The 25,970-nt window shown below is 32.9% G+C and overlaps 4 protein-coding genes across 4 annotated transcripts; 1 reads left to right on the forward strand and 3 right to left on the reverse strand.

The window, feature by feature from the left end:
• The first annotated feature begins 5,885 nt into the window (after positions 1–5,885).
• On the forward strand, positions 5,886–10,941 carry LOC108453623 (tyrosine--tRNA ligase 1, cytoplasmic). The gene is made up of 10 exons (XM_017751840.2): positions 5,886–6,160; positions 6,261–6,408; positions 6,901–7,187; positions 7,278–7,374; positions 7,924–8,029; positions 8,120–8,202; positions 8,330–8,475; positions 8,686–8,791; positions 10,437–10,496; positions 10,659–10,941. Exons 1-10 carry the CDS (start codon positions 6,063–6,065, stop codon positions 10,677–10,679), a joined length of 1,152 nt encoding a protein of 383 aa, XP_017607329.1. The 5' UTR covers positions 5,886–6,062; the 3' UTR covers positions 10,680–10,941.
• Positions 10,942–13,878: 2,937 nt separating this feature from the next.
• Positions 13,879–15,075, reverse strand: LOC108450323 (uncharacterized). The gene has a single exon (XM_017747885.2). The coding sequence runs from the start codon at positions 14,944–14,946 to the stop codon at positions 14,503–14,505; it is 444 nt and encodes a 147-aa protein (XP_017603374.1). The 5' UTR covers positions 14,947–15,075; the 3' UTR covers positions 13,879–14,502.
• Positions 15,076–15,447: 372 nt separating this feature from the next.
• LOC108451500 (U-box domain-containing protein 52-like) lies at positions 15,448–20,314 on the reverse strand. The gene is made up of 9 exons (XM_053027835.1): positions 19,787–20,314; positions 19,615–19,715; positions 18,389–18,510; positions 17,906–18,129; positions 17,757–17,808; positions 17,304–17,583; positions 17,017–17,118; positions 16,516–16,938; positions 15,448–16,428 (listed from the first exon to the last, which is right to left on the reverse strand). Exons 1-9 carry the CDS (start codon positions 19,980–19,982, stop codon positions 15,703–15,705), a joined length of 2,226 nt encoding a protein of 741 aa, XP_052883795.1. The 5' UTR covers positions 19,983–20,314; the 3' UTR covers positions 15,448–15,702.
• A 1,871-nt stretch (positions 20,315–22,185) lies between these two features.
• LOC108451498 (pollen receptor-like kinase 4) lies at positions 22,186–25,086 on the reverse strand. The gene is made up of 3 exons (XM_017749182.2): positions 24,086–25,086; positions 23,320–23,964; positions 22,186–23,231 (listed from the first exon to the last, which is right to left on the reverse strand). Exons 1-3 carry the CDS (start codon positions 24,774–24,776, stop codon positions 22,561–22,563), a joined length of 2,007 nt encoding a protein of 668 aa, XP_017604671.2. The 5' UTR covers positions 24,777–25,086; the 3' UTR covers positions 22,186–22,560.
• Between the last annotated feature and the right edge of the window lie 884 nt (positions 25,087–25,970).

Raw genomic sequence — 25,970 nt, forward strand, 5'->3', positions numbered from 1 at the left:
AATTTGGATCCATCTATAGTTTGAGAGATTTACAAAGAATGAAAAGATAATATTTTCATATAATACTTTGTTAATGAATGGGGTAAAATTAAAATATTATTAGGTTTCTCATTCTCGTTAATCGATGTCTAAAAATCAAATTTATTTTTGATGAACATAAATTTTAAAATTTATTTTATTGAGGGTATAAAGTTATTTTCTTTGATAAACAAATAGACATAAGTAGATTTTTTTGTTTGTTTGTTTGTTAGTTATTTTAATATACTATAATATTTGTTGGTTTAACCATAAAAGTATTTGGAAACAACTAAAATTCAAGAATATCGTTTATATTTTTTTCGAAAAATAAAAATATATTCATTTTAAATATTTCTATGTTGTTTTTATCTATTTTAAAATCTATACCAAACATGAAGATGATTGAAAATGTTTATTTACTTTAACTTATATGATATTAAAATTCTATGAATATAAATTTTTTAGGGTCTTTGAATTTAATTTTAAAATCTAGATATTCTCATTTTTATTATATATTTATTAAGTTGGATATAGCCACAGCTGTGTCTTCGGAATCGACTAGTTTAATTTAGACAAGTTTCCTTTTATTTGTTTTCCAATTAATAGGCAGGTTTTATTAGAATTATTTTAATTATTTTTGAAACTAATGGCTTAAGAAATAGGCCAATTATGGGATAGGAAGTCTAGAGTGTCATAGGCCTGAACCGTTATTATTAGGTTTTGTATTTGACTTCTTTGTTTATTTAAGTCTAGCCAATTATATTTAAAAATAAATAAATAAATAAGACAAAAAATTTCTTAATTGGAATTAAAAATTTTACTGTAGCTTAATACTTTGGATAAACTACTAAAATAGTCATTGTTGTTTGACTTAGATTACATTTTAGTCAATTATGTTTGAAATGTTACATTTTAGTCACTTATGTTATGGTGTTGTAACATTTTAATTACTGAGCGTTAATTATCATTAATGGTGTAATGGTAAGCTGACGTAGCACATTAAATTATCATTTCAAACTAAAATTTTAGGTTCAATTATACATTTGGCCTTTATATTTTTTTTTTGTTTTGAGCAATTTAATTTTTTTTTTATGTTATTTGAACTTTCCTTTTTTTCTCATTCTCTTCTCCTCTCTCTATTTTTTTCTGTAACAGCCTAATTTTCAGTGGTATCGGGAATATAGATTTGAGATCACTAAATCAGACTGATGAGTTAAAAATTTAATAAATTAATACCTATGAGTCAAATGCGAATATAAAAGCATTTTTGAATTAGTGAATTTGGTGATTTAAAAGAATTAATTAGGTAAATTGGGTCGAGAATGAGGTATCGAGACCTCAACTTCATAAATCGAGCCATAAATATTTTTAGAAATATTTATGGAGTGTTGGTGAGGTAGTATTAAAATTTAGTTAGAAAATTTTTACGTTTGGGTGGTTAATTAAATAAAAAGGACTAAATTGAAAAGGGTGTAAAAGTTGCTAGAAGGATTAAATAGCTCAGTTATCAAAAGAGGAAGGACCTAAAGTGAAAATAGTCCTAAAGGAGATATTTTGGGCGGCAATAGCTGAGAAAAATCAGGAAATGGATGAAATAAGGGTAAAATTGGAAAATTGCCAAAATTGGCTAAATAAAAATGGGACTAAATTGGAATATCTAGAATTCTCTTCGTTTCTCTTCATATTCATCAGCTGAAAAACAGCCATGGAGGAGGGTTCAAGCTGGTTTTCATACTCTAGCTTCATGTAAGTTTAATTCTTGCTTTCTCCTTGAAATTTTTATGTTTTGTGACTTTTACAACTAGGTCCACTTGTTGAATTCATTAGTTTTGATTCTATGAAAGAAATTTAAAGTTGTTATGAATATGTGCTGGAAGTATATGATGATTTGGCATGGAATTAGAGCTTTAAATTATTTATATGCTGATTTTATTGAAAGAATTGAATAGAAAGTGAATGTTTGGGACCTAATTGTAAAAGAGTTTGAAGTTAGAGTTTCATATGGAAATTCTGAATTTCAAAAATTATGAGATAAATTATAATGTCTAGAAAAAGTGTTAATTGAGAAAATTATCTTAATTGAGGGGTTAATTGAGCAAGGACTGAATTGTATGAATTGTGAAATTTGGGGCAAAATGAAAATAAACATCTTGCACTAAAACTGTTTTAGACAGCAGCAGTAGTCTAACTTTGAAAAATCACTAAAAATTATATAAATCGAATTAGAGGATGAATAAAATATGAAATTAAAGCTTATTGAGTCTAGTTTCTTATAAAAGAAATTATGTAAGCAATGGAATTGTAAATCATCAGATACAATAACTTTTGTGAGACAATGTCAGAATGATTTCGAGTTCCCCTGTTCTGAATTTGGAAAATCATAAAAAATTGGATAAAAATAATTAGGGGCTTAAATTTATATGTTTAGAATCCTGAATGAGTCTATTTTCAAGAGAAACAAATGAAGACATCATTCGAATCCTGTACAAGAAGATAATTAATTTTTAGTGAAGAAGGGTCGGGACTGTCAGACAGCAGAACAGGGGAGACTTCAATGAATAAACTGTATTAATTGGCCCAACCAAAAATTATGAAATTTTTATGGTAAGAAGGTATATGAGTCTAGTTTCAGAGAAAATTATAGGATATTAATTTGGAGTTCTATAGCTCAAGATAAAAATAATTTAGTGACTATGACACAGATGGATAGCTTGAATATTCACATAAGTAGATAATGAAAATTATGGATAATGTTACTTACAAGTGTGTTGTTTATACTAAGGATGTGGATGGAGAGGAGGAGGAGGAAAAATATACATATATATGAATGACTCGTGTATAAATTGATCACATGCCGGTTATAATCGATGAGTGTTGGATTAGAAATGATATAATGTTTTATTTGGAATATTTATTATGAAATTATGATTATCGTTATAATACAAAAATTGAACTTGTAAGTTTATATGGCTAAATTTTAGTGATTATTTGTTAATTTTATGAATTTTATGATAAGTTATTTCATATGTATTGATGATAAAATCGTGAATAATGTAAAAGCATGAAAATTGAATAAATGATCAAATTGAGCATTTCATTCGGTGACAAGATGAATTGAAGGAAAAGACCATGGTTGGACCATGGAAACAAGTGATAAGTGATAGCTTGGCTACACTTATCGATCAATGACAAATGAAAGTGATAAGTAATAACTTCGGCTACACTTATCTGATTAAAGACAAGTGAAAGTGATAAGTGATAGCTTCGGCTACACTTATCTGATCAATGGCAAATGACAACTGAAAAGTGGTAGCTTCACTACGATCGATGAAAAGTGGTAGTTTCACTACCTTTCGATGAAAAGTGGTAGTTTCTGCTACCTAATTAGTGAAAAGTGGTAGCTTCGGCTACCTGATCAGTGAAAAGTGATAGCTCCGGCTACCTGATCAGTGAAAAATGGTAGCACCAACTACCTGATCAGTGAATAGTGGTAGCTTTGGCTACAAGTGACAAGTGATTTCTGTATAAGACCATATCTGGGATATGGCATCGGTGTGATATATGCTACTGTATAAGACCATATCTGGGATATGACATCAGTGAGATATGTGATTACGTGTAAGACCATAGTTGGGCTATGGCATCATTATGTAAAGATGTGTAAGACCATAGTTGAACTATAGCATCGAAAAAAACGAAGTACTCAATTCCGTAAGATGTTCACTAATTTGAAGAAGTTTGGTAAGTATTACATGGAATTATGTGACATAAGGAAATACGAGTCGATGAGACATGAGCATAAAACTTGGTTGATGGATGAATTCATTTGTGATTATATATTTCTACGCCTTGAGTGTATTATCCGTATGAATTGGTACTCCAAATGAGTTAATGAGAAAACTTCTAGTATGAAATAATCTGAGTTCGAAATGAAATATCATGAAAACGTACTTGAAATACATTGGTATGTATTGTATATGCTATTTGAATTCATAAATGTGGAAAGCAAATGTATGTGGAAATATAAGATGATGATATTTGTACATGGAATTTATTGATGAATCGTACATCAAAATTTATATGATAAATTTTAGTGAACATTGAAATTGAGCTCAATAAGTGATTTGGCAATTTAAATCGTAATTGGTAGGAAGAGTTAATGAATTGCATATTTATGAATTGTTACACGTATTTGTCTGAAATACGAGGAAGTGATGGTAATTGATACATGGAAATATGAAACTATGATATATATAAAAACATGGAATATGTTTGATAAATGTGTTCATTCATAATTATAGAATTATGTACTTCATGTGTGCTATTTGCATAAAAATGATATTTCAAATACTTTAGTGAATAAAGCTTAAATATGAAATAGTATGAAATCGAAACAAATTGTTATGAAAATGTATTTAAATTATCTGTAAGTGTTTCGTGCTTCTCGGTAATGCCTCGTACTCTATTCCGGCGACAGATACGGGTAGGGGATGTTACATTTTCCCTTCTCAATTTCTTTTGACGTAGTTTTTTTTTATGTTTTTTATTTGTTAAAGCTAATCCCTATACTTATATTTTTTTAACAGTTTTATCTTTTTCTTTTTCTTTTTTCGTTTCCTTGTCTTCTTCCCCTCTATTCTTCTCTCTTCTCGTATTCTTCACTGCAAAAATATATTATTTGTCCACCAAATAAACCAAGTCCTTGCTTCTTTCACATGATTTATAAATTGAATTTCATTGAAAATTGAATATCAATCATTCTTAATCAAAACTCGATTTGAATATAACCTAATTTTGAAACTAGAATTGGATATAACTAATCAATATAAAAATCATATCCTTAATCAAATCTAGACATAATTTGAATTCTTTACATTCAAAATAATTTTTTTCTTTTCCAAATTTTTATAAAATCGTGTAGATTATTTCTTTCATTTTCTAACGAATAAAATTAAGCAAACGATAAAATTAATCTAAACCTTTTTGGATATTCCCAAGTAAGCTTGATTGGAAGTCGAGCATGGATGAATCGAAGAAAAAAAGGGAGTATGGAATCAAACTAGTTTGGATAAAGTTAAGGGTAAGTTCCGTATGGGGGTCGTTTTAATCATTAAGAGTGTAAAGCTCATTTGAAGAATCCATGAAATAATGTAGTTTCGAGAGTGCGAGAATGTCGTAGATAAGATAAATAAGGTGGTCATGGAGGGTTGGTTTGGACGTTAAGGGAATGGGCTCAGGAAACTTTGTTGAGAGTGGACTACCACAAGTCACGATTAACGACATATTCGAGTGAGGCGAGCTTGTCTGACTAGGTCATTGAGAGATCCAAATTGGTTCATTAAAGCGATAATGGACAATGAGAGTTTATAATTATAGGGTGAGAATATGCGAAAGAAGTTTGATTTTGATTTCAACTTTTGCATTTTTTTCATGAACATAAAAAAGTTTTAACAAAAGGAAAATATAGAAAATATAGAAAAACTATATTAAAAAGATAGAGAATGGAAGAAAACAAAGAGAGAACTAGAAGAGAATGGAAAAAAAAGAAGAAAAGTTAAAAAGACATAAAAGAAAAAAATTAAATTTCTCAAAATGAAAAAATATAGGAATCAATTATATAATTTAACCTAAAATTTTTATTTGAAATGATGATTTAATGTGCCATGTGAGCTTACCGTTATACCTTTAACAGAAATTAACGACCTAGTGACTAAATGTTACAACACGTTAACATAAATAATTAAAATGTAGCATTTTAAATATAAGTGACTAAAATGTAATATGAGGTAAACAAAAGTGACTATTTTAACAGTTTAACCTAAAACTTTTTAACGATGGTTATTTATCCAACGGTCTGTGTTGAAGCCGCCGAATAAAAAGACGAGATTACACTTGCACTGCACGCACTTAGCCAAAAACATTTTGTTTTGAACGATAGCCAAAAACATTAAAAAAGTGAGAAACTAGGGTAATACCAAAATTTGGATTAGCCAACTTTGTATTGTAAACCCTTTGCCAACGCCGTCGCAGTACTCTCTGAACCGATGGCGGACCAATCTCCTGCGGATCAGACCCCACCGTCCTCCGGCATGCAGTCTCTCTCCGTCGATTCTCAACCTCCCTCCTCCTCTTCAACTCCACAGTGAGTCATTTTCGTTGTAATTTTAGTTTTTTCTTTTGCTGTTTCTTTATAGATGGAAATCGAGTAAATATATTTATATATTTTGAAATCATTGTTTCAGGATGAGTTTAGAAGAAAAGTTTAAGATTATAAGAAGTGTAGGGGAAGAATGTATTCAAGAGGATGAACTGCTAAATCTTCTAAATCACAAACCTGAACCCATTTGCTATGATGGCTTCGAGCCTTCTGGCAGAATGCACATTGCTCAGGTATTCTACTTCCTTTTTTTTTTTCATTTTTAGAATCTTTAAGTATTTTTTCCCTCAAAAATTTCTAGTCCTCTTATATTGAATTCTCTGTAGATGTAGGGATTGAATCTCAGAATTGAACCAACTCTTTGATGGATTTGATTTATACAGAAAAGCTAATTTTGGGTTTGTTTATTTATTCCTAACACATCATAACAGATTGAAAGTTGACAATTTAACTTTATTCTGATTATTTGACTTCAAAGTTTTAGCTTCTTCGTATCTATTTTAATGATTTAATTGTTCTTTTTTTAACAATTGATATATGCATATTTCCCTTTCAATAAATTTATGCTGTTTGCTGCATTTGTTTTCAGATCTAAGTTCTAACATGCTTCTTTCATTCACTTTGTTTATTCATATACTGTGGCTCTACATTAGATTTATTGTGTTTCTTTTTAAATGTTTTCTCCCTCTTCCACTGAATTTTCTTTTGTTGTTTGTGGTAAACAGGGAGTTATGAAGGCAATAAATGTTAACAAACTGACCTCTGCTGGGTGTAGAGTAAAAATCTGGATTGCAGATTGGTTTGCACAGCTAAACAATAAAATGGGTGGTGACTTGAAGAAAATCAAAGTAGTTGGACAGTATTTGATTGAAATCTGGAAGGCAGTTGGCATGGACCTGAATGAAAAGGTTGAATTCTTGTGGTCTTCAGATGAAATTAACTCCAGGGCATCAGAGTATTGGCCACTTGTGATGGATATAGCTCGCAGAAACAAGCTGCCCAGGATAATGAGGTGTGGGGCTAATAAGATCTTTTTGCTTTGTTTTATTAATATTTGTAGTAATTCTTTTGTTGACTCCGAATACAAAATGTGTTTTTCTAGGTGTTGTCAAATTATGGGCCGTAGTGAGCAAGATGAGTTGTCAGCTGCCCAAATTCTTTACCCATGCATGCAGTGTGCTGACATATTTTTCCTTAAGGTGCTTCTGCTTTGGATTTATCCTTTCCTGATTCCGAGGCTTTTAGAGAACTTTAGGTAGATTTATAAGTAAATATCAATAAAAGTGCGAGTGTCACTCTGTTTCAAGTTACTTCTATGAATTACTCAATTTCTTAACCATATAAATGCTTATTAGGTGTATTTTCTAAGTGATATCCATTGTTTCGTTTTCTTTTCCTAATTGAGAATTTTCATTAGGACATCATTTGGTATCCTTTTGTTGGAGTAATTGGATTTTTTTCTCAATGTGTCCAAATAAGGAAAGTTCCAATTTCTGATTGAAGATCCAAATGTACTATTATATTCCTCTACATAGCTATTTTAAGTTTGACAGTTTAAGTAGAGAACAACTGTTAAGGATCTCCAGCATTGTTGCTATTGATCTCCTTCCATTTTTCTGCAGTTCATTCTGGACTATTTTTTACAAGCTGTACCCTTGCTTGTGTACATTCTATGTTTTCTTGTAGGTTATAATGTTAATTCAAACTCTTATTTATCTAAAACTACTGTAATTGCTTTATGTGGACAGGCGGACATTTGCCAGTTAGGCATGGATCAAAGGAAGGTTAATGTGCTTGCAAGAGAGTACTGCGATGACATTAAGAGAAAAAACAAACCAATTATTTTGTCTCATCGTATTTTCCTACTTCAATATCTATTTTGGTTCTTTTGCTCATTTTCTTTTTCTATTTATCTTAGTTGCTCTTGGTTTTCATGATGTGCAGATATGCTTCCTGGTCTCCAGCAAGGACAGGAGAAAATGTCCAAAAGTGATCCATCATCATCAATCTTCATGGAAGATGAGGAGGTAGTCTGTCTTTGACTGGGTTGATTAATAATATCTGGGTTGCCTTTCTAGAAAAGAACTCAGAGTCTGATGAGTGTCCAGAATCTTTGAGTCATGTACTGATACTTTCTTATGATTTGTGATACAGGCAGAAGTGAATGTGAAAATAAAAAAGGCATACTGCCCCCCTAAAATTGTTAAGGGCAATCCGTGTTTGGAATACATCAAGTACATCATATTCCCATGGTTTAATGAGTTCAGGGTGGAGCGCAATGCAGACAATGGTGGTGGCAAGTTAGTGGTTCCATACCTTTTCACTTATATCCCACAATAAGAATGGATGGGCCATTTTGGAAATTAATGCTTATGCCTTCACATTGGAAGTTTCAGAACTCCTTTAGGCTTTAATTCACTTTATTATTTGTATAACAAGCTATTTCTTATCTGTTATTATCATGCTATTTTAGTGTGGCATAGCACTGATGTGTTTATCATTTCATTCAGGACTTACAAGGATTTTGAGGAGCTTGTTTCTGACTATGAGAGTGGAGGGTTGCATCCTGGCGATTTGAAACCTGCTCTTTCTAAAGCTTTAAACAAGATACTACAGGTAAGCATGTTTTTACCTTTTGCTTTTATCTCCCTCCTGCTGTTAATAACTACGTAATGCATGAAGAAAATACCTAAAACCCTCTGTCAACACTATCCTGGTTAAACTCTACAATTAGCTACACCTGGCTTTGTATTAGCTTTTTTCACCTTACCAAAAAGGGTGCTTAGGAGCATCAACTGTGTTTGTTAAAAAGTGCAAAGCTCAAAAGGGTTTGAATTGAGGTGTTTTTGTCGTAGGCGCATGCCTTAACAACACACTGCATTAGTTTCTGCTGTTAATAACTAGGTAATGCATGAAGAAAATATCTAAAACCTTGTCAGCACTATCCTGTTGCAACTGACTCCAGTCAGTGGCATACAAATTTTTCGGTTAAACTCTACAATTAGCTGCAACTGGCTTTGTATTAGCTTTTTTCACCTTACCAAAAAAGGCGCTTAGGAGCATCAACTGTGTTTGTTAAAAAGTGCAAAGCTCAAAAGGGTTTGAATTGAGATGTTTTTGTTCTAGGCGCATGCCTTAACAACACACTGCATTTAGCTTCTGTATTTTATTTTTATTTTTCCTATTTTTAATGTTATAATCCTGCATCCATGGAAGCTAAATTTGTTGCACAGGACCCTTGGTATAAGGGTAGGTAAATATGTCAAAAAGTTTTTAGTGTATATATATACCAAAACGAATATTGTGCCGAGTAATGTCTTGATGGACCTTGCGTAGTCATTTAAGTTTACACTTTATTTCATTTTATTTTCTAATTATGTAATGAGAGAGACTTATTTTGTTCTGAAGTTGTATTCTTCATGCTAAATAGAGTTTATTTACCTGGATAAAGATAAATTAACCCTTTTGGTCTTTATTTTTCTTCTACAATTATTTGAGCTGAAAGACTTGTACAAAATGAACAAATTATGAAATAAATTAAGATGAGAAAGTATAAATTACATTATGAGTTTATTTGCTTGTAATGTTAAGTTGGTAATATAAATTTTGAGTATAAAATAAAATGACATTTTCAAGAATTTGTGAAAATTTGCTTATTAACGAGACGGAAAGTTCTTGAATGAATGATTATTCAGCTACATGCCGTGTCACTCCATGAGTATGCTGTTCCGTCTTTCCCGTTATTCTAGCAAAAGGTTGGCAAACTAATTGGGAGGAATGGAGTAGCATGAGACAAATCCTTTTTGACTTGTTTTCGTTGTTGCTTTGTTTTATGTTTTTGTGCTTGTGATCATGTTTTTTGGGACACTAAAATTTGGGAGAAGGGGATCGGTTTATAGGATTTGAACCCTGGACTTTGATGCAGACTTTGTACATGATTCCTTCACAAGTCTTTTTATCACTAGACGAGTAGCTTGTGGGCATTTTGGTTCATGGCTTCTCATCTTTTGCATCTGAGTTGCTGTTGTTGGAAGCTTAATGCCATTGAGCTTTGTCATAATATTCCTGCTAGTCAATGTTGAACTCATGAAAGATCTTGTCATGGCTTTATAACGCTGCGGGCTAAATAATGTAAAAGATGCGGTTTCTCATGTTATGTTCGATGATTCTAGTGGTGCAACTTACATACAACAGTCGTGGAACACCTTATTTTGTTTACATGCCTATGAACTAATTTTGTTTGTGAATCCTTTATCTACAGCCGGTTCGTGATCACTTTAACAAGGATGCTAAGGCCAAAGATCTGCTCAAACGGGTTAAGGTATTGATGAGTATTTCTTGATTCCATGGATTTTAGTTAATGATGTTTTCATGAGGCATGCTATGCTTGACTGGCTATGCCAGTATTTTCAGCTTGTCAGACATCGTTCTTCATCTCTCACAGCATATGAAACTTGACTTTTTAATATTCTGAATGATGCAGAGCTACCGTGTCACCAAGTGACCTCGATGAAGATGATTATCAACTTCTGCCCTCAGGATTAACTTTTAGTTTTGTTTTATTTATTACATAGCGTATTCAAATGAAAACTTGATCATGCATGTTATATACTTGTTATAGATATACCTCAGCCAGAAGTTTGATTTGGGTATTAATTATTGCTACCCTCTATTGCAAGATGGATTATCGAACTCAATCCTTGATTTTTTAAAGGCATATTATCAATAATATGATCACGATGAGTAGTTTCGTATGAAATGACAAAGCTATTGTTTTTAAAAATTGTTTTTATTGTACCAAATATATATTTTATTTGTTTTCAGATAAGTTTTTTTTCAAATAAAATATTAATTTATGTAAAGTTTAGTTAGATATAAACTAAAAGTGAACACGAATACAAATTTAAGGATTGGAATTTATTCTAATGTAATTCAGAAGCTAGTAAAAGTTTTATTTTGGGTACAATAAAAGTTTCTGAACTTTGGATTTAATATTTGTACTACTTATCAGTTAACATGAAACTAAATCTGGATATTTAATTCAGTAAAAGTTTGGGTTTGATAAACGCTTAGAACTTGGATTTAAGTAGTAAAATGTTTTAGGTTAAATTCTATTATTACTCGGTCTTAAATTTTATTATTTTTAAAATCTAACATGATAAATATTTTATCATATATGCAATGTTACATTAATTTGTTATTTTCATATATTATTTGTTAAAAATTTAATTAATAGATTAAACATTGATATTACTAAAATTTCAACAAGTAGAATGATTTCGTTGAAAAATATAAACTACATATAAAAGGGATAAATTTTAAAATTTAGAAAGTACATATCTTGTAATGTTTAAATTTACAATTTTCATAAAAATATAACAATTAATAACATAATTTAATTTTTATATTCTATATTAGTTTGGATTTAAAATTTACTTACATAAAAACAAGTAAGACCAATGAGGTATTTGTCAAGTATTAGCACAGTTGATGATGGAAACTTTGACTTTTGAGTACTTAGATTTGAGGTGCACCGTATGCAATTATACGTAGTTATACTGTATGTTGTTATGTATGAGTTTTAGTTTAATTAGTTTGTTTTAATTTATTAGTTTTTTTTGTATTTTACTTGTAAACTTAAAAAAAAATAATGAGACCCAATAGCTAGTAGTATAATTTTAAGACTTAAGCAAATATCTAAGAGATTCATTATTATTAGGTTATGGTAGATCTACAGTATAGATAAAAAATTAATGTAACAAATTTTAAAATAGTTTTAATTGAAATGATGAAGTTAAGACAATGAATTTATATAAAATTTTAGATTTTATAAAAATACAATATAATAGATATCTTTAAAATAATATTTATTACTTAATAAAAAATAATAAGATTTTAGTAATTTTATAATACTAAGTCCGCCAAACTCATTAAAATGAGAATATGAAGTTAATGGTCAATTTCCTTGTTATCAGACATTCAATTGAGTGGCGCATCTAAGCAATATATTCTCAAAATATTGTTCATCACATGGAATTTGTAGTTCTCCTGTATTCTGGAATCCAAATTCCTCTGCTACCATATCCATCAAATCTCTAAATTCCGGCATTGTTAAATAACTTGTCGGAATCACAAACCGACGGAGCTCTGGCCCTACATAGACTGCTATGGAGCCTTTAGGGACATGTCCTGAACCCTGGGTACGTCCATCTGATAGTTTTCTGGCCATCAACAGCGAATTCTTTGACATGGACTTGTAATTGCTTCTAGTTAGAAGGTTTTGGTGTCGTTGCCATCTTCGAAATAAATTCGTTTGTAGCTGTCTTATTATATTTTTACGATTCATAACTATTTGAAATAGGAGATAATATTATTAAAAACAACCTTCCGGATTTAGTTTACATTAACCTATTCATACAGTTTATCCAATGCAATATTGAATTGAATTAAATGTAAAAAAAAAGGAGTCAGGAACTAATATTGAATGCATGCATGCGTGCATGCGTGCATGAAATAATATTATTGACCTGATTCTATCCATGTATTCTTTACGCATGCATGATATAAAGCTATTCGAAAAATAAGATAAAAATAAGAAAGATAATTTTCTTAATTGAAACTAGCTAAAGAAAGAGATTTACTTATTTAATATACATGTTTTTATTCAAATCAAGAAAAGATTGTATGCCTCACCGAGAAAACCTCTTTCAAAATGCTATAATTATAAATTAAATCAACCCCCCCAAAAAAAAAAAAAAAAACATTATACCTTCCACCACAAATATATATGGACCATGCCCTATGTTGGGGTTTGCCTCATCCCTCCCTTATCACTTAATAGTTATTACAACAAACGCCTATTTGTTATTAGTCTTCTTTAATATGATTAACGTTTAAGGGCTAAAGTTTTTCATTGCACAATTAGTTATATGATTCTAATTTACTTATAGTTTGACATGAAATGGTTTAATGTGAATAAAAATGAATTATGAAAATTGAATAATTAATATATGAATCGTATAAAAATAAAGCTAGTTATAAAATTGATTTAGTTTTATACTAGTTTAACTAAATTCCTCCTTTAGTAATTAATCAACTCTTAAAGAGGATAAATTTATATTTAAGGTGAATATTTTCATAACTCTTATGTGTTCTTTTTAATTAATTTAATTTTAACGTTTGTATTTTGTGTTTTATTCATATAAATAATGCAAGTGCAAAAATTTCATCCGGGATAAGCCTATTATGGATTACCATCTGACGTGGCTAAGAATTGTTTTCAACATTTTTGTGTGCGAACCCATTGTAGGCCTCCACTGATCATCACTTGAAACTAAGAAGCTGCTTTGAAAGGGTACAACAACAGGGAAGACAATGGAGGCTTATATTGCCTGCTTTAAAAAAGACCATGTTTGTAATGCATAATAGCAGACTTGAGGAGCTTATTAAAAAGAAATGCTGTAAGTTCATAATTCCAACACAAATAATTATTTTTTTAGTATTTAGTAATATTTTGCATCATAAACAAAAAAAGGGTGGTGGTGGTAGTTGGCCGGGGGGGGATGCAATAGTTTGGCAGAATAATATCAGTTTGAAAAACGTTGGCACGGCTATAAATTCATTCAATAGGCAATTCAAGAAGCGAATTTCAAACCATGTAAACTCACAGTTCATCCAAAAGAAGAAGGGAATCACTACAGAGGTTCAAATTAAACAAAAAGAGTTCATAAATCACTACATATCCAAGCTGAAGCATATATTGGGTGAAAGGGGAAATCTATACCATAAGTGTGGCGGAAACCTTTTCTAAATCCACTCAAGAAATGTATAAACCAATCATAGATTACAAATGCAAATGTTAGTATTATTTTATAAATCCAAGTACTTGATTCATGTAAGCTGTGAAGGATGAAGCTTAACTACTCCGGAAGCTCTACTATAAAATAGAACCATCATTATTTGCCTCTTAGGTAGATCAATTGTCGCCATGCATATTTTCAACATTCTTCTTATTTTTCAGCCATTCTACAAATTCCCCTTCATACAAGGATTCTAATCCTATATACAAGGATTCTAATCCTATACTATGTAAAGCTTCAGTTACCTCTAGAAAGACTCTGATGATGATGTAATGCTGAAAATAAAATGCAAAAGTTCTAAGCATAATAACACACAGTATCATACATACTGACAATATGTTTTATCTTTTCTAAAATTTGACTCAAATTCAGTAGCATTGAAGTACTCTAATTCAAATTCCCAAACCAGGATTAGCCAAAAAAAAAAAAAAAAAAAACTGTGACTTGAAAATTTTAATCTAAATGTAATTAAGGAGAAGAAGAAGGCTTGGTAGCAGTCCTAACAGAAGACCAAATCTGAGCGAAACCCTCAAAAACATGAGGCAGAACACTGCAAATTCCATTAAAAGCAGCACCAGAAGCAACCCCAATTGCAAAAGTCTCCAAATAACCAGGCTTGGAGTCGAGCTTCATGTCAACAACAGCAAGCCTGGTGTTGACACTGTCAATCTTTCTGGAAGTTTCGATCAAGAACTTGTCTTTCTTGGGTTTGGAGTTGGAGGAGACGACCCTCATCACCACGTTTTGAAGATCCTCAATGACTTTGATGGAAGCTTCTTGGGAATCGAGGCCTTGGTTTTGGTAATGGGATATCAGCTCCTGGGGTGTTGGAATTTTTCTCTTCGCTTTGCTGCTGCTGTCTCTGTCACTAAGTTTTTGAGGAACAGCATTTGGTGCCGCAGGTTGTTCCATTTTACCTTACAAATGATGGAAGCACTGATGAAAACCCTACAAAATTTGGGGGTTTTGGAAGTGATTTGGGAACGGATAGGACAGCCAGAGATGGCTGATTGGAGGTATAATTTTGTTTTGGGCGGGTTTGGGGGAGTGGGGTTTTCTCTTAATTTAATAAGCCCATTTTGCTCTTTTTGGCATTAATGGGCCCATGCGCAAAGCTTTTATAAACTTGGCTCCACTTGTTTATTTATTGGAGTAGAAAAACCGTCTAGCTAAAATAAATACAACTAATAAAAATTTTCAATATTAACATTTTAGATATTTTTCATTTTTATTATCGCTTTCTAATTTTTAATATTTACACATTGTATCACTTTAATTCTTAAATAAAAATAATTAAATAAATATATAATTAAATCTTAGTAAATTTATATATATTTATGATTTTGATAAACCAAAAATATATTAAATTAAAATTTAAAACAATATATCAATAATTGAATTAGGAATTTGGACTTGTTGAAACCGCTGTAATCCATCATCACCTTCCATAATAAATAATGATAATAATAATAATAGCAGGTTTGATTCCAGTAATAAAACAACGAATGAAACTGAAAAGTGATATCTTTTTCTTCTTCAAAGATTGGTAGGGACTACGGAGGACATGATACAACAAGAGAAACAATTTTGGTAATACTGTAGAACTAGTTATTATTTTAATTATGCTCCAGAATTTCAAATGCTCTCATTTGAAAAAGGAGCTTGGCTTTACATAGGGGAAGCAGCATAAAAGGAACCGGTCATTTTCTCTTCAGCAATCTCTCTCAGCCGACACAGTTCTGGTAACACATCCTTCCCCAGATCCGGCCTGTCTCGCCGTCTCAGTTCCGCACATCGAAGTGCTAGTTTCGCCAGTGACAAGGTGTCTTCAGCTGGCCAGTCGGATACCAAAGGGTCCAGCATCTCATGAAACGTGCCTCTCTCGATTGCTTGCTCCACGTAGTGAGCCAACCCCATTGGTGGCCTGGCTGTTATGAGTTGAAGGAGTATGATCCCTAAGGAATATAAATCGGATTTTACCCCCAGCATACCTGTTTGTTGATATTCCGGGTCTATATAGCAAAATGTTCCAGCTGCTGATGTTACGCAGCACTGTGTCATGTTCTCTGCAGCTTGAGGAACTAGCTTCGCCAACCCAACATCACTGATCTTGCTCACGTAGTTTTGATCCAGCAATATGTTGCCTGGTTTCAGGTCACGGTGCACAATTGGTTCTGGTTTTCTCTGATGGAGAAAAAGCAGGCCTGTTCCAATCTCTGCAGCTATTCGGAACCTGTGTTGCCAAGACAGTGCTTGGTGGTGGTTCTCTTTCCTAAATAGACAATCATCTAAGCTTCCCCGACCCATGTACTCATACACTAGGATCCCATACTCTGGGCAAGCTCCTAGAAGTAGTACCATGTTGGGATGGCGCATGCTGCTCAGCACTTCAATCTGCACAATCATAATCAACAGCATCAAGTTCAACTAATTCTTGTCTTTCATCAATCTTTTTATTCAATTATATTATCTGTTTCTCACCTCCTGCAGGAACTGTAATCTACCTTGTGCAGCATCTGGACGTAAAACTTTAACCGCTACCGGTGTATGATCGAGGTTACACTTAAAGACAGGACCATAACCTCCTTCTCCGATCTTTCGAGAAAGGGCAAAGTTATTTGTTGCTTCTTCAACTTCCTCAATGGTGTATCTTCTGTATTTGACATTACCTTGGGATAGAATCTCCAACATCCTCTTCATTTCCGCTGTTTCTCTTAGTATTTCCCCTCCTGCAACCGTTCTTCCTTTCAATTCTGCCTCTTTCTGTGCTGCTAAAGCTGCTTCTATGGCTGCCTGGCACCTGGCTTTCTCCTGCTCTACAGCTGCCGTTGCAGCTTCCTCCGCTTGTCGTACCTCTTCCAATTTTTTTCGATCTTGATTTTGGGTTTGTTTCAGCTCCATTGCCTAAAGTAAAAAAGTCTCTGCGATTCAGAAAATTTCACAAGGAGGGGTGCAACAAGATGACATGTTTGATGCTTGTACCTGTTGCTTTGCTGTAAGTGCTTCTCTGCATGCATTACCATATAAGTCCATTGTTTGCTTCAATTCTTGCCTTAGTCTCCTCATTTCAACTTCGACTTCGTCCTGCTTGTGCCGGTAATGGTTAGTATAAACTTATTGAGGGAGGTTAAAACAAACACACAAGTTCTGTACTCAAGGTGCTTAAACTTTGGCATGCATCTTTTATGTGCAATGATAAGAGATGAATGGAACCTGCAGGTGGCTATCATAAAACTAGTCTTCAAAATGAGAGATAGTGATTAACGTACCGGATGCTGAGATGAACAAGATGATCTTCCACTATCGTATCCTGATAAGGACTCACGTGGAGAACTACGGTCAGGCCACCTCATTCCTAAACGCATTGATCCTAAGCTCTGTTCCGTGCTGTTTGATAATCGCCTAGAATCAAGGAATGAATCGAAGAACGAAGAAGAGCTACGGTCAGTGCTTGCTCTGTCTGAGCTGACAAATGATATATCAGTATCCGATTCTGGTAAATCCCCAAACATTTTCTGAAGACTGGCTCTTGGGCCGTAGATCGGTGACCTGATTTTATAAACACGATGGTTAGTTTCACTAGCAAGGTCATGTCATCATAAAACAAATATCTTCGTACTGATTACAACTTATTTTTCATCCCATTTCCTACAAGAATCAAATTTCTTTTAAAACTGCATCCAACTTCGATTTGTGTATCAGGGTTATTTCTCAAGACTTGCCTGGCATTGCTGTCGGTTGAAGTACGAGGCTTGGTCATTGACCTACCATCAGCTGCATGGTCGACAAACAGATGTTACACCTTCAGCAAGTCTAGATATGTAGATGAAAACTAGACTGAAAGGACTTTTAGTGTGGAAGGGACACAAACCTCCTTTTCCTTGGCTAGTAGCACTATTCAGGGAGATCTTGCTCAAAGAATAGCCAGGGCTAACGCTCTCAGGTTTCTTAATTTGATCAAGTAATGGGGAGGCGAACGGTACTGAACGAACCGCGTTTCGTACTGAAGAGACCTTTCCTTTGGAAACGACATATACAGTGCAGAAGTCCGGTGAAGTTTTCAATACACAGGTCGGTATGTCGGCCCTGAATTTTCTGCATAACCATCGTTTGGATAAGAAAGAATTTCAGTGCTGAAGAAGCGCCAAAGAATTTCAGTGCTGAAGAAGCGCCATCATTCTTTTAATTTTTACTCTAGGCTAGGTGGTGATGTTACCCTAACTATTACATTCGCTACACAAAAGCTCATTATTAACGTTTGTTTCTCATTTCAGACAGATTTGTTGCAATTTAAAGTTTAAAATCTGATTTCTCCTGCAAAACCAATCATATTGGGTTCTTATCTAACCAATACCTCATAAATCCACTTCGAGAAGGGGCACCAAGAACCAATTTCTCAATTGCAGCGTAAGAAACATATTCCGTCAATGCTTTTACAATATCTGAACCTTCAAGTATGATATCAAGAGAACGTATCTGTTGCAGCCAGGATATTAATTATAAGGAGATCAAATTAAAATTAGGCATGTTAGGTAACAATCATTTCAGCAAGTAATATTTTAACATAATAACCAATTTAAATATATAAACAATCTAATTAAAAGGAGTAATATTTTAACATGATAATTGATTTAAACATAAAAACAATTGATCCAAAAGAAGTAATATTCCAGCACAACAATCGATTCAACCCAAATTGACCAATTCATGATTATCCAAAATCAACCAAATTTGGTCCTCCAAAAACAAGTATATTTTTCACAGTTAAGCCCCAAACTTTAAAACCGAATTCATGTTCATCCAAATATACACCAGTGCCGCCTAACACTGTGACGAAACCAACAAAAAAAAAACATTCTTTTAAAAGATAATGATGGCCGAATGATGTGCTGGAAAATTTGGGAGTGTCGCTTGACACGTCGACGGCACCAACTGGGTACTGTAGATTTTGCTCATTTTCGTAAATAATTGGTGTGGTGCCTATTTTGATAATTAATTATTTTTTCACATTATTTGAGTAATAAAACCTATTTAAAAAGAACAATTAAGACAAAATAGCATATCATTACTGAAAATTGTGCACAATGTTCTTTCAAGGAAAAAAATTATTAAATATAAAGTCTGAATCAAAAGTTTTAACAATTTCTCTCAATATAAACAACAATATTATCCATAAGAAATTCATTCTCCATTTTGTTGCGAAGATTCAAAATAAGTTTTAATACACTTGAAAAATAAAAAACTATTGATACATATACATAAAACAAACTTCAAAGATTCAAAATCTATGAAAAATTTGAAGAAAAACATACCTTATATTTAAAATTTGAAGGAAAAATGACAGAATTTTTTTTTTCTTCTTTTCTTACTAGGCATGAATAGGAAGAAAAAAGATCATAAAAACATGTTCATATTTTTTTTTTATTCTAGCATACCTACGGATGGTTAAATTGTAAAAATTTTAAACTTTAGGAGCATTACCCTGGGCCTCTACTAGGCTCCGCGATGATATATACTTGATATGAAAGAAAGCAATCGTCACAATTGCTCAAAGGGTTGCATTCGATTTCATAAACTTACGTCTTTTCGAGTACAAAAACAATGGAAGGTGAGGAACAGTTCCCTAGATAGCTTATCCTTCATCTGCTTGTTGGTGCCGGGTTCGCTAACATGACCATTACCTGCACCAGGGTAAACTTAAATAAGAATATTGGAGCGTGGAACATGAACCAAGAGTTTGACAGAGAGTTACTTGCTCCATTAACACCGGCTGAGGGTTTATTAACATGAATAAGAACAACAGTTTGGCTTTTGGAAAGAAGATGCTCAACGGCCCATCTGAAAGCATATTGACTCCCTTTGTCCTTATCAATGGCTACCGCTACCAGCCCATTGCCACCACCACCCCCTTTCTTTGATACTGTACTATGTCCCTTTGGATGCCACATTTTGCTGTCTTCTTTTTTTATTTTCTCTTCTTCTTCCTTAAAGCTTAATAAAAGAAGACAAAAATACCCAAGGAAAAACAAAACTAGCTGGTTTTTCAAAGTGTTTTTAATTAGAAAAAAAATAAACAAAATGAATATTTAGTTACCCAGGTTTTAATGGCAAAATGAAGATTCAAGTTTTTGTTGACAAAAACTACCTAACGGATCATCATTTGTTATTATCCGAAGGGAAGTTTAGAACTAGTTTTGGGAGGCCTAAAACCTCTCTTTTTTCCTCTAATCCCCTTTACAGCAGGCATCAAAATTCTGATTTTGACCATGCATTACCTTTTATTATCTTCTTTTTAACAGCTCCCTTGTTTTAGCTTTTGTCTATTTTGGTTGTCAAATAAATTCCTCAATAATTAGAACCCTTTGACCGAAATTTGTGTCGGAAATCAATCAACATTACAATAATTAAAAATGGAGGACTATATTAACCAACAAATGATTATGAATAATAATAAGGTATATTTTTAGGGTTGAATTTTAGAGATAATATTATTGGAAAAATAACTACGAACATCAAACATGAACTATAAAACGAAGAATATAAAGAATATTAAAAAAATTGAGGCATATATTTCTTCCCCTCTCTCTGTTACCATGAGCGAATTATAGAAAATAATAATATGCTTTAGGGTGGGTTTGAATAGACGATTGAGTGCGGTGTATTTAACTTACTTATTGTCTTACGCTATAATATCTAATCTCATCGCCACCATTATTTTTACGTTAACCGTAGATAAACATACCGTCTATCTAAAGTCACTATTAATTTGTACTAATTAAAAACAAGACAAAAAAAAGATAATGGTCAGTAATTATTATCGAGTAGATATAAATAGAAGTGTTAATGAATTAAAATAAACTTGTGATTGAGATATATTGTTTATTATTTAGCAATACACGATAACTAATCATTATTCATATGTGTAAGGATAATTTATAGAATAAACTTATACTTACTAGATAGCAATTTGATGGAAAAATAATAAGAGAGTTTGATACTAAACTTGATCGTATTAAAATTATTGATAGTGGCAGGAGGGGGGTTGGTATGGCCTCGAAATTTTCCATAAAAACTCTTTATAATTTATAAAATTTTAAATTAATATTGACATTTTGGCATCTAAAAATTATAAAAATTTTATTTAAACTTTTAAAATTATAAAGATATAGACTATTAAAATAGTGAAATTGTATTTTACTATCGTAAAAATATATAATTTAATTCCGACCTCCCAACAAAAATTTTCTGACTCCGCCATTTGGTATTAGTGAATATGAATTATTAGAGTAGTATTAGGGTATTTTATGTTGTGATTATTATTGTGGTGAAATGCTACTATCAAATTGCTAACAACCAACTTTTTCCATTTAGTCATTTGAGGCTTTAATTTCTTATATAAATTATATATGTTTGATTTATTAAGATATTTATCAAGTGAGTCTAATAATTAATTCTCTATATTTTGTAGGCTCATTAAATGAATAGATGTTGGCCATGAATTTTAAACTTATTCTATATTTAGATTAAACATCGAACCTTCAACCACCGATTAAAGTAAAAGAGTACAATAATTTAATTATTAATATAAATTTAAGATCAATTAACTGTAATAATTTAGTTATTTTTCAAGTAATATCTATTTAATAACAATAAAATTGAGGAATGCAATAATTTAGTTGTTAAGGTAAAATGTGAGATTTTATTGAAGAGGAAGAAAAATTGAACAATACTTGGATATTGTTCTTAGCTTTTTGCTGATACTTTTTTACAATCCAATAATAATAATAAGCGTGAGCTGGCTTCTTTTTCTAAAAAAGAAAAGAAATCAGCATGCCTTTTCGAACTGTGAGCAACTCAATTAATGTTTGTCGAAACAATAAAACGTTAGCTAAATTTTTTATTTTTAATATTATTAATATATTATTAATAATATTAATAAAGTTATTAGTTGATGTGGATGATATAGATTTTAAAGAATCATAAGCATTCACAATTTGATTGTGATAATAATATTATAAAATAAAGGAAACAGATTATGTGAAAAATAAAATGATTATTAAATTCTAAGTTTTAACATGGTACACAAAAAAAAAAAGAAGAAGAAGAAGAAGATATGTAAGCCTGAAACCTCACATAGGTCGAAGAACCATATTTGTTTATTAATTAAGCTTATTATGCTTTTAATTTATGTTATTATAGAAATTATTGGAGAAAGTTATTAGAATAACTAATATAACAAATAAAAGCTAGGAACAAATATTTGTATTTGTATTTTTTTTTCTTTTTCCATTTAAAAGAATTCTCTATCAAATATTTGCTTTTCTTTTTTTTTTTTTGGGTTTCTTCACCATGTTAGAAATGTATGAAGGCTTCATGTCTGGAGTTACAGCCCAGCCAAGTTTTCATTGTTTACATATGGAGAGAGCTAGCTCCCCACGGACCATGATGTTGTTCATGAAGACATAGCTGGGACATCCATTCTTACATTCATCAAGGTGTGCTTGCTCCCCTTCATCATCTCACAGCTCAACGACTGAAGAAGGATTCCTCATCCTTCAAACCGTTTTCCCCGGAGATAACTGCATTCACTTCGCCTATGGTGGAAGAGACGTCGTCGTCATCATCTTCCTCTCTCAACTCTTCAATCTCTTTCACTACTTCCTTCAACTCTGGTCTTGCCTCCGTATCTTCTTCGCAACAACTTAACCCGATCTTCAATAGGCTTATCATCTCACCTTTACAGTTCTTCGTTCCTTGCATCTCCGTGTCGAACACTTCACTGATCTTCTTCTCCTTCACCATCTTGTTCACCCACGTCGCTAAATTCGTTTTGCTGTCGTAACTTGGCGTCAGATAGTTTTCTGGGAACCTACCCGTTAAGATTTCCAAGATGAGTATTCCCAGGCACCAGACATCGGTTTTCCTACTTATGCGACCATTCATCGCATACTCTGGTGATTTGTAAGCAGTCATCAGCGAGTGAGCTTGCTCTTGGTTTATCACCGACCTCAATGCGTAGTCACATAAAAGTGGCTCGAAGTTCATGTCCAGGAGCACATTGGAAGATTTCAGATGACCGTGTGGAACAACTAGGGTAGGAAGCTCGTTGTAGAGATATACCAAACCCTTCACAACACCTCTTATGATCTTCAACCGAGTTTGCCAATCAAGACCAGGTTTCTCTTCAGAGCGGTTGGCTGCACCCACCCACACAAAAATAGAGTTAGTGACTATAATTTGTAAGTAGTAGCTAGCAACTTTAAGTTAAAAGGATGGGAATCTGACCATGAAGGTGACTGGCCAAGCTACCATCAACTACGAACTTGGAAACCAATAACTTTTCCTCTTTCCTATAGTAATATGCCAATATAGGTAGTAAGTTCTGATGACATAGCCTTCCTAATCTTCTCATATGTTCATGGAAATCTTCCCTGCCAACGTTATTCATTTGCTTATAGTTCTTCACCACCACTGCTTCACCTTTCCCTATGATAGCCTTATATGAAGCACCAAAATTCCCACTACCAAGAATCTCAGCTGAGGCTCTTAACAGATCCTGCAAATCAAACCTTTGGACATCCTCGTTCAAGAATATTAGCTCAGACCTTTTCACATGAATAGTAGTAGAAGTCTCTGGAACTTTCTTTTCCCCTTCATCGCTTGCTGGCGGCTTAGTTGACTCATTAACAAATGCTTCCTCCTCTGATGATATTGATCTTCCTCTCCTCCGAACGAGACAAAAAACAAGTAATGCAATAATCGCCAGTAAAACTACAGACACCACAATGAGGGCAATCGTTAGAGCAGTCGATGACTTTTTAACCGTGGGTACAGGGGGGCTGTGTGGAGGGCCGCTAGGACTAGATGGCGAACTAGGCGGAGGGCTCATGCCGCATGCTTTGAGAGGTGGCCCGCATAGATTTTTGTTCCCTGCATCACAACAAATATATAACATAAATAAATAGGTGCCAATTACCTTTAGCGGATCAAGGCTTTATTTTATTATATCTCGAGTAAAGGCATGCATGATATGCATGCGTGCTGTGGCTACCTGAGAACATGTTTGCACCCATTTTGCTTAAGCTTTCAGGAATAGGCCCCTCAAATTGATTGTTAGCCAGGTTCACCACCTTCAATTCCTTCCCATAAAATTCAGGTATTACGCCACTAAATTGGTTCCCCTCCAATTTCAGAATGGCTAGCTTAGGCAAGGTGGTTAGCGATTTAGGAACTTTACCAGTAAAAGCATTATTTGCCAAAAACACTCTCTTCAAGGATAGCATCCCATGGAACTCTTCATCGGAAATCTCCCCAGAAAAACGATTGTTTGACAAATACAAGGCCTTCAACATACTTAAATTCTTCACATCAGGTAATTTACCATCAAAATTGTTGTTCATGAGACTTAAACTGCGCAATTCATGCAATGCCCCGAGACTTTCAATATTCACCGTCCCTGCTAGACCCATATTTTCAAGTTGCAAACCGATAACTTTACTGTCATGGCAAAGAACACCAACCCAATTCCCTATATCTCCTATACATGGTGGAACGGAAGCATTCCAATTGTTAAGAGACGATGCGATTGTTAACGAGTCCTTAAACGTCAAGAGACTCTCAGTCTCCGTATCACCACCAGCCCCGCATGTGTAGCGGACCAACGATAAGAAAAGAACAAGTGCAAGAAATAACGAGGGATTTGGCATGCGCACAAGCCTAGCTATGTGCGTGCCCATTACCATTGCAAGCTACAACGTGGAAATGGTGTCTAAGCAGATAAGGCAGGCTTCAATAGAAATGACGAGTTTTGATTGCATGAGCTTATTATCGGGCCTTTTTGCCTTACATTGACTTACCTTCGTTTTTCGTTTTGGGGAAGGAAATGTGAGGGATGAAGAGAGTTGAGAAAAAAGAGGGGACAAACGCCACCACGATACGTTGGCGTAAAATCCCAAGAATAGAAGAGTTGGTGAGGATTTAGTAATAAAAAGGATTGAATGAAGAGGGTCCAAAGTTGGTGAAATTGAGTAAACAATCCTATATTCTAACCTATGCCCTGGGTGTTTTTTTTTTTTGTGGTTTACAAGCTGAGCTGTGCCTCGGAGAAATCTTAGCTCCGCCTTCCAATTTTAAGCCTTTTTTTTTCCTACTCTATTAACTTGGACGGTTTTAAACTATTCCCCTATTTTTAGTTTATGACTCTTGAGGACATTATGTCTTCCTCCTCCTCTTTCTTCTTCTATGTTATACCCAACAACAGCTAATTTCCATTGTAATCAAAACCAACTTCTTTTTTTATATACAAAGAAAACATGCGTGTCTTGTCACATCATGACTCACATCTCAAAATGGTCAAACTCTAATTTGTGTTTATATTGTGGACGCCCTTTTTTTGTCATATTCCATTCATTTCCCATTTATAAAATTGTTTTAATCTTATTAGCTATGAAAAGTTGAAAGTGAGATAGCTCTAGCAATTTTTTCAACATGGTGGAGCCACAACTTCATCAATCAACTTATTTAAAATCTTAAAATTATATATTAGAAATGATATAAATTTAAAAATAAAAATTAATTATTAATGTGGAAATATTTGGTTAATTCAAGGTCTAATTTAGATAAAAAGACAAACCTAATATGAAACAATTATCAAATTTAAAACCTGAAAAAATTATTAAACTCACTATTAAAAATACAATATGCCCATTCAACATTTATTAGCAATAATACTACTTATTAGATAAGGTTGAAATGGTAGACAACACTTATCACAGCTTGTATATTTTGATAATTTCGTACTCAAACTTTTAATTTTCTTTATTTTTATTAAACAATAATTTCAATCAATCAAACGTATTTTTATCTTATGTACTATTAGTTGGCGAATTTATTATATTACATACGTAGAGAATTTTTTGGGGGTTGAAACAAAGTCG

This window comes from Gossypium arboreum, chromosome 5, assembly GCF_025698485.1.
Source record: "Gossypium arboreum isolate Shixiya-1 chromosome 5, ASM2569848v2, whole genome shotgun sequence".
NCBI lineage: Eukaryota > Viridiplantae > Streptophyta > Magnoliopsida > Malvales > Malvaceae > Gossypium > Gossypium arboreum.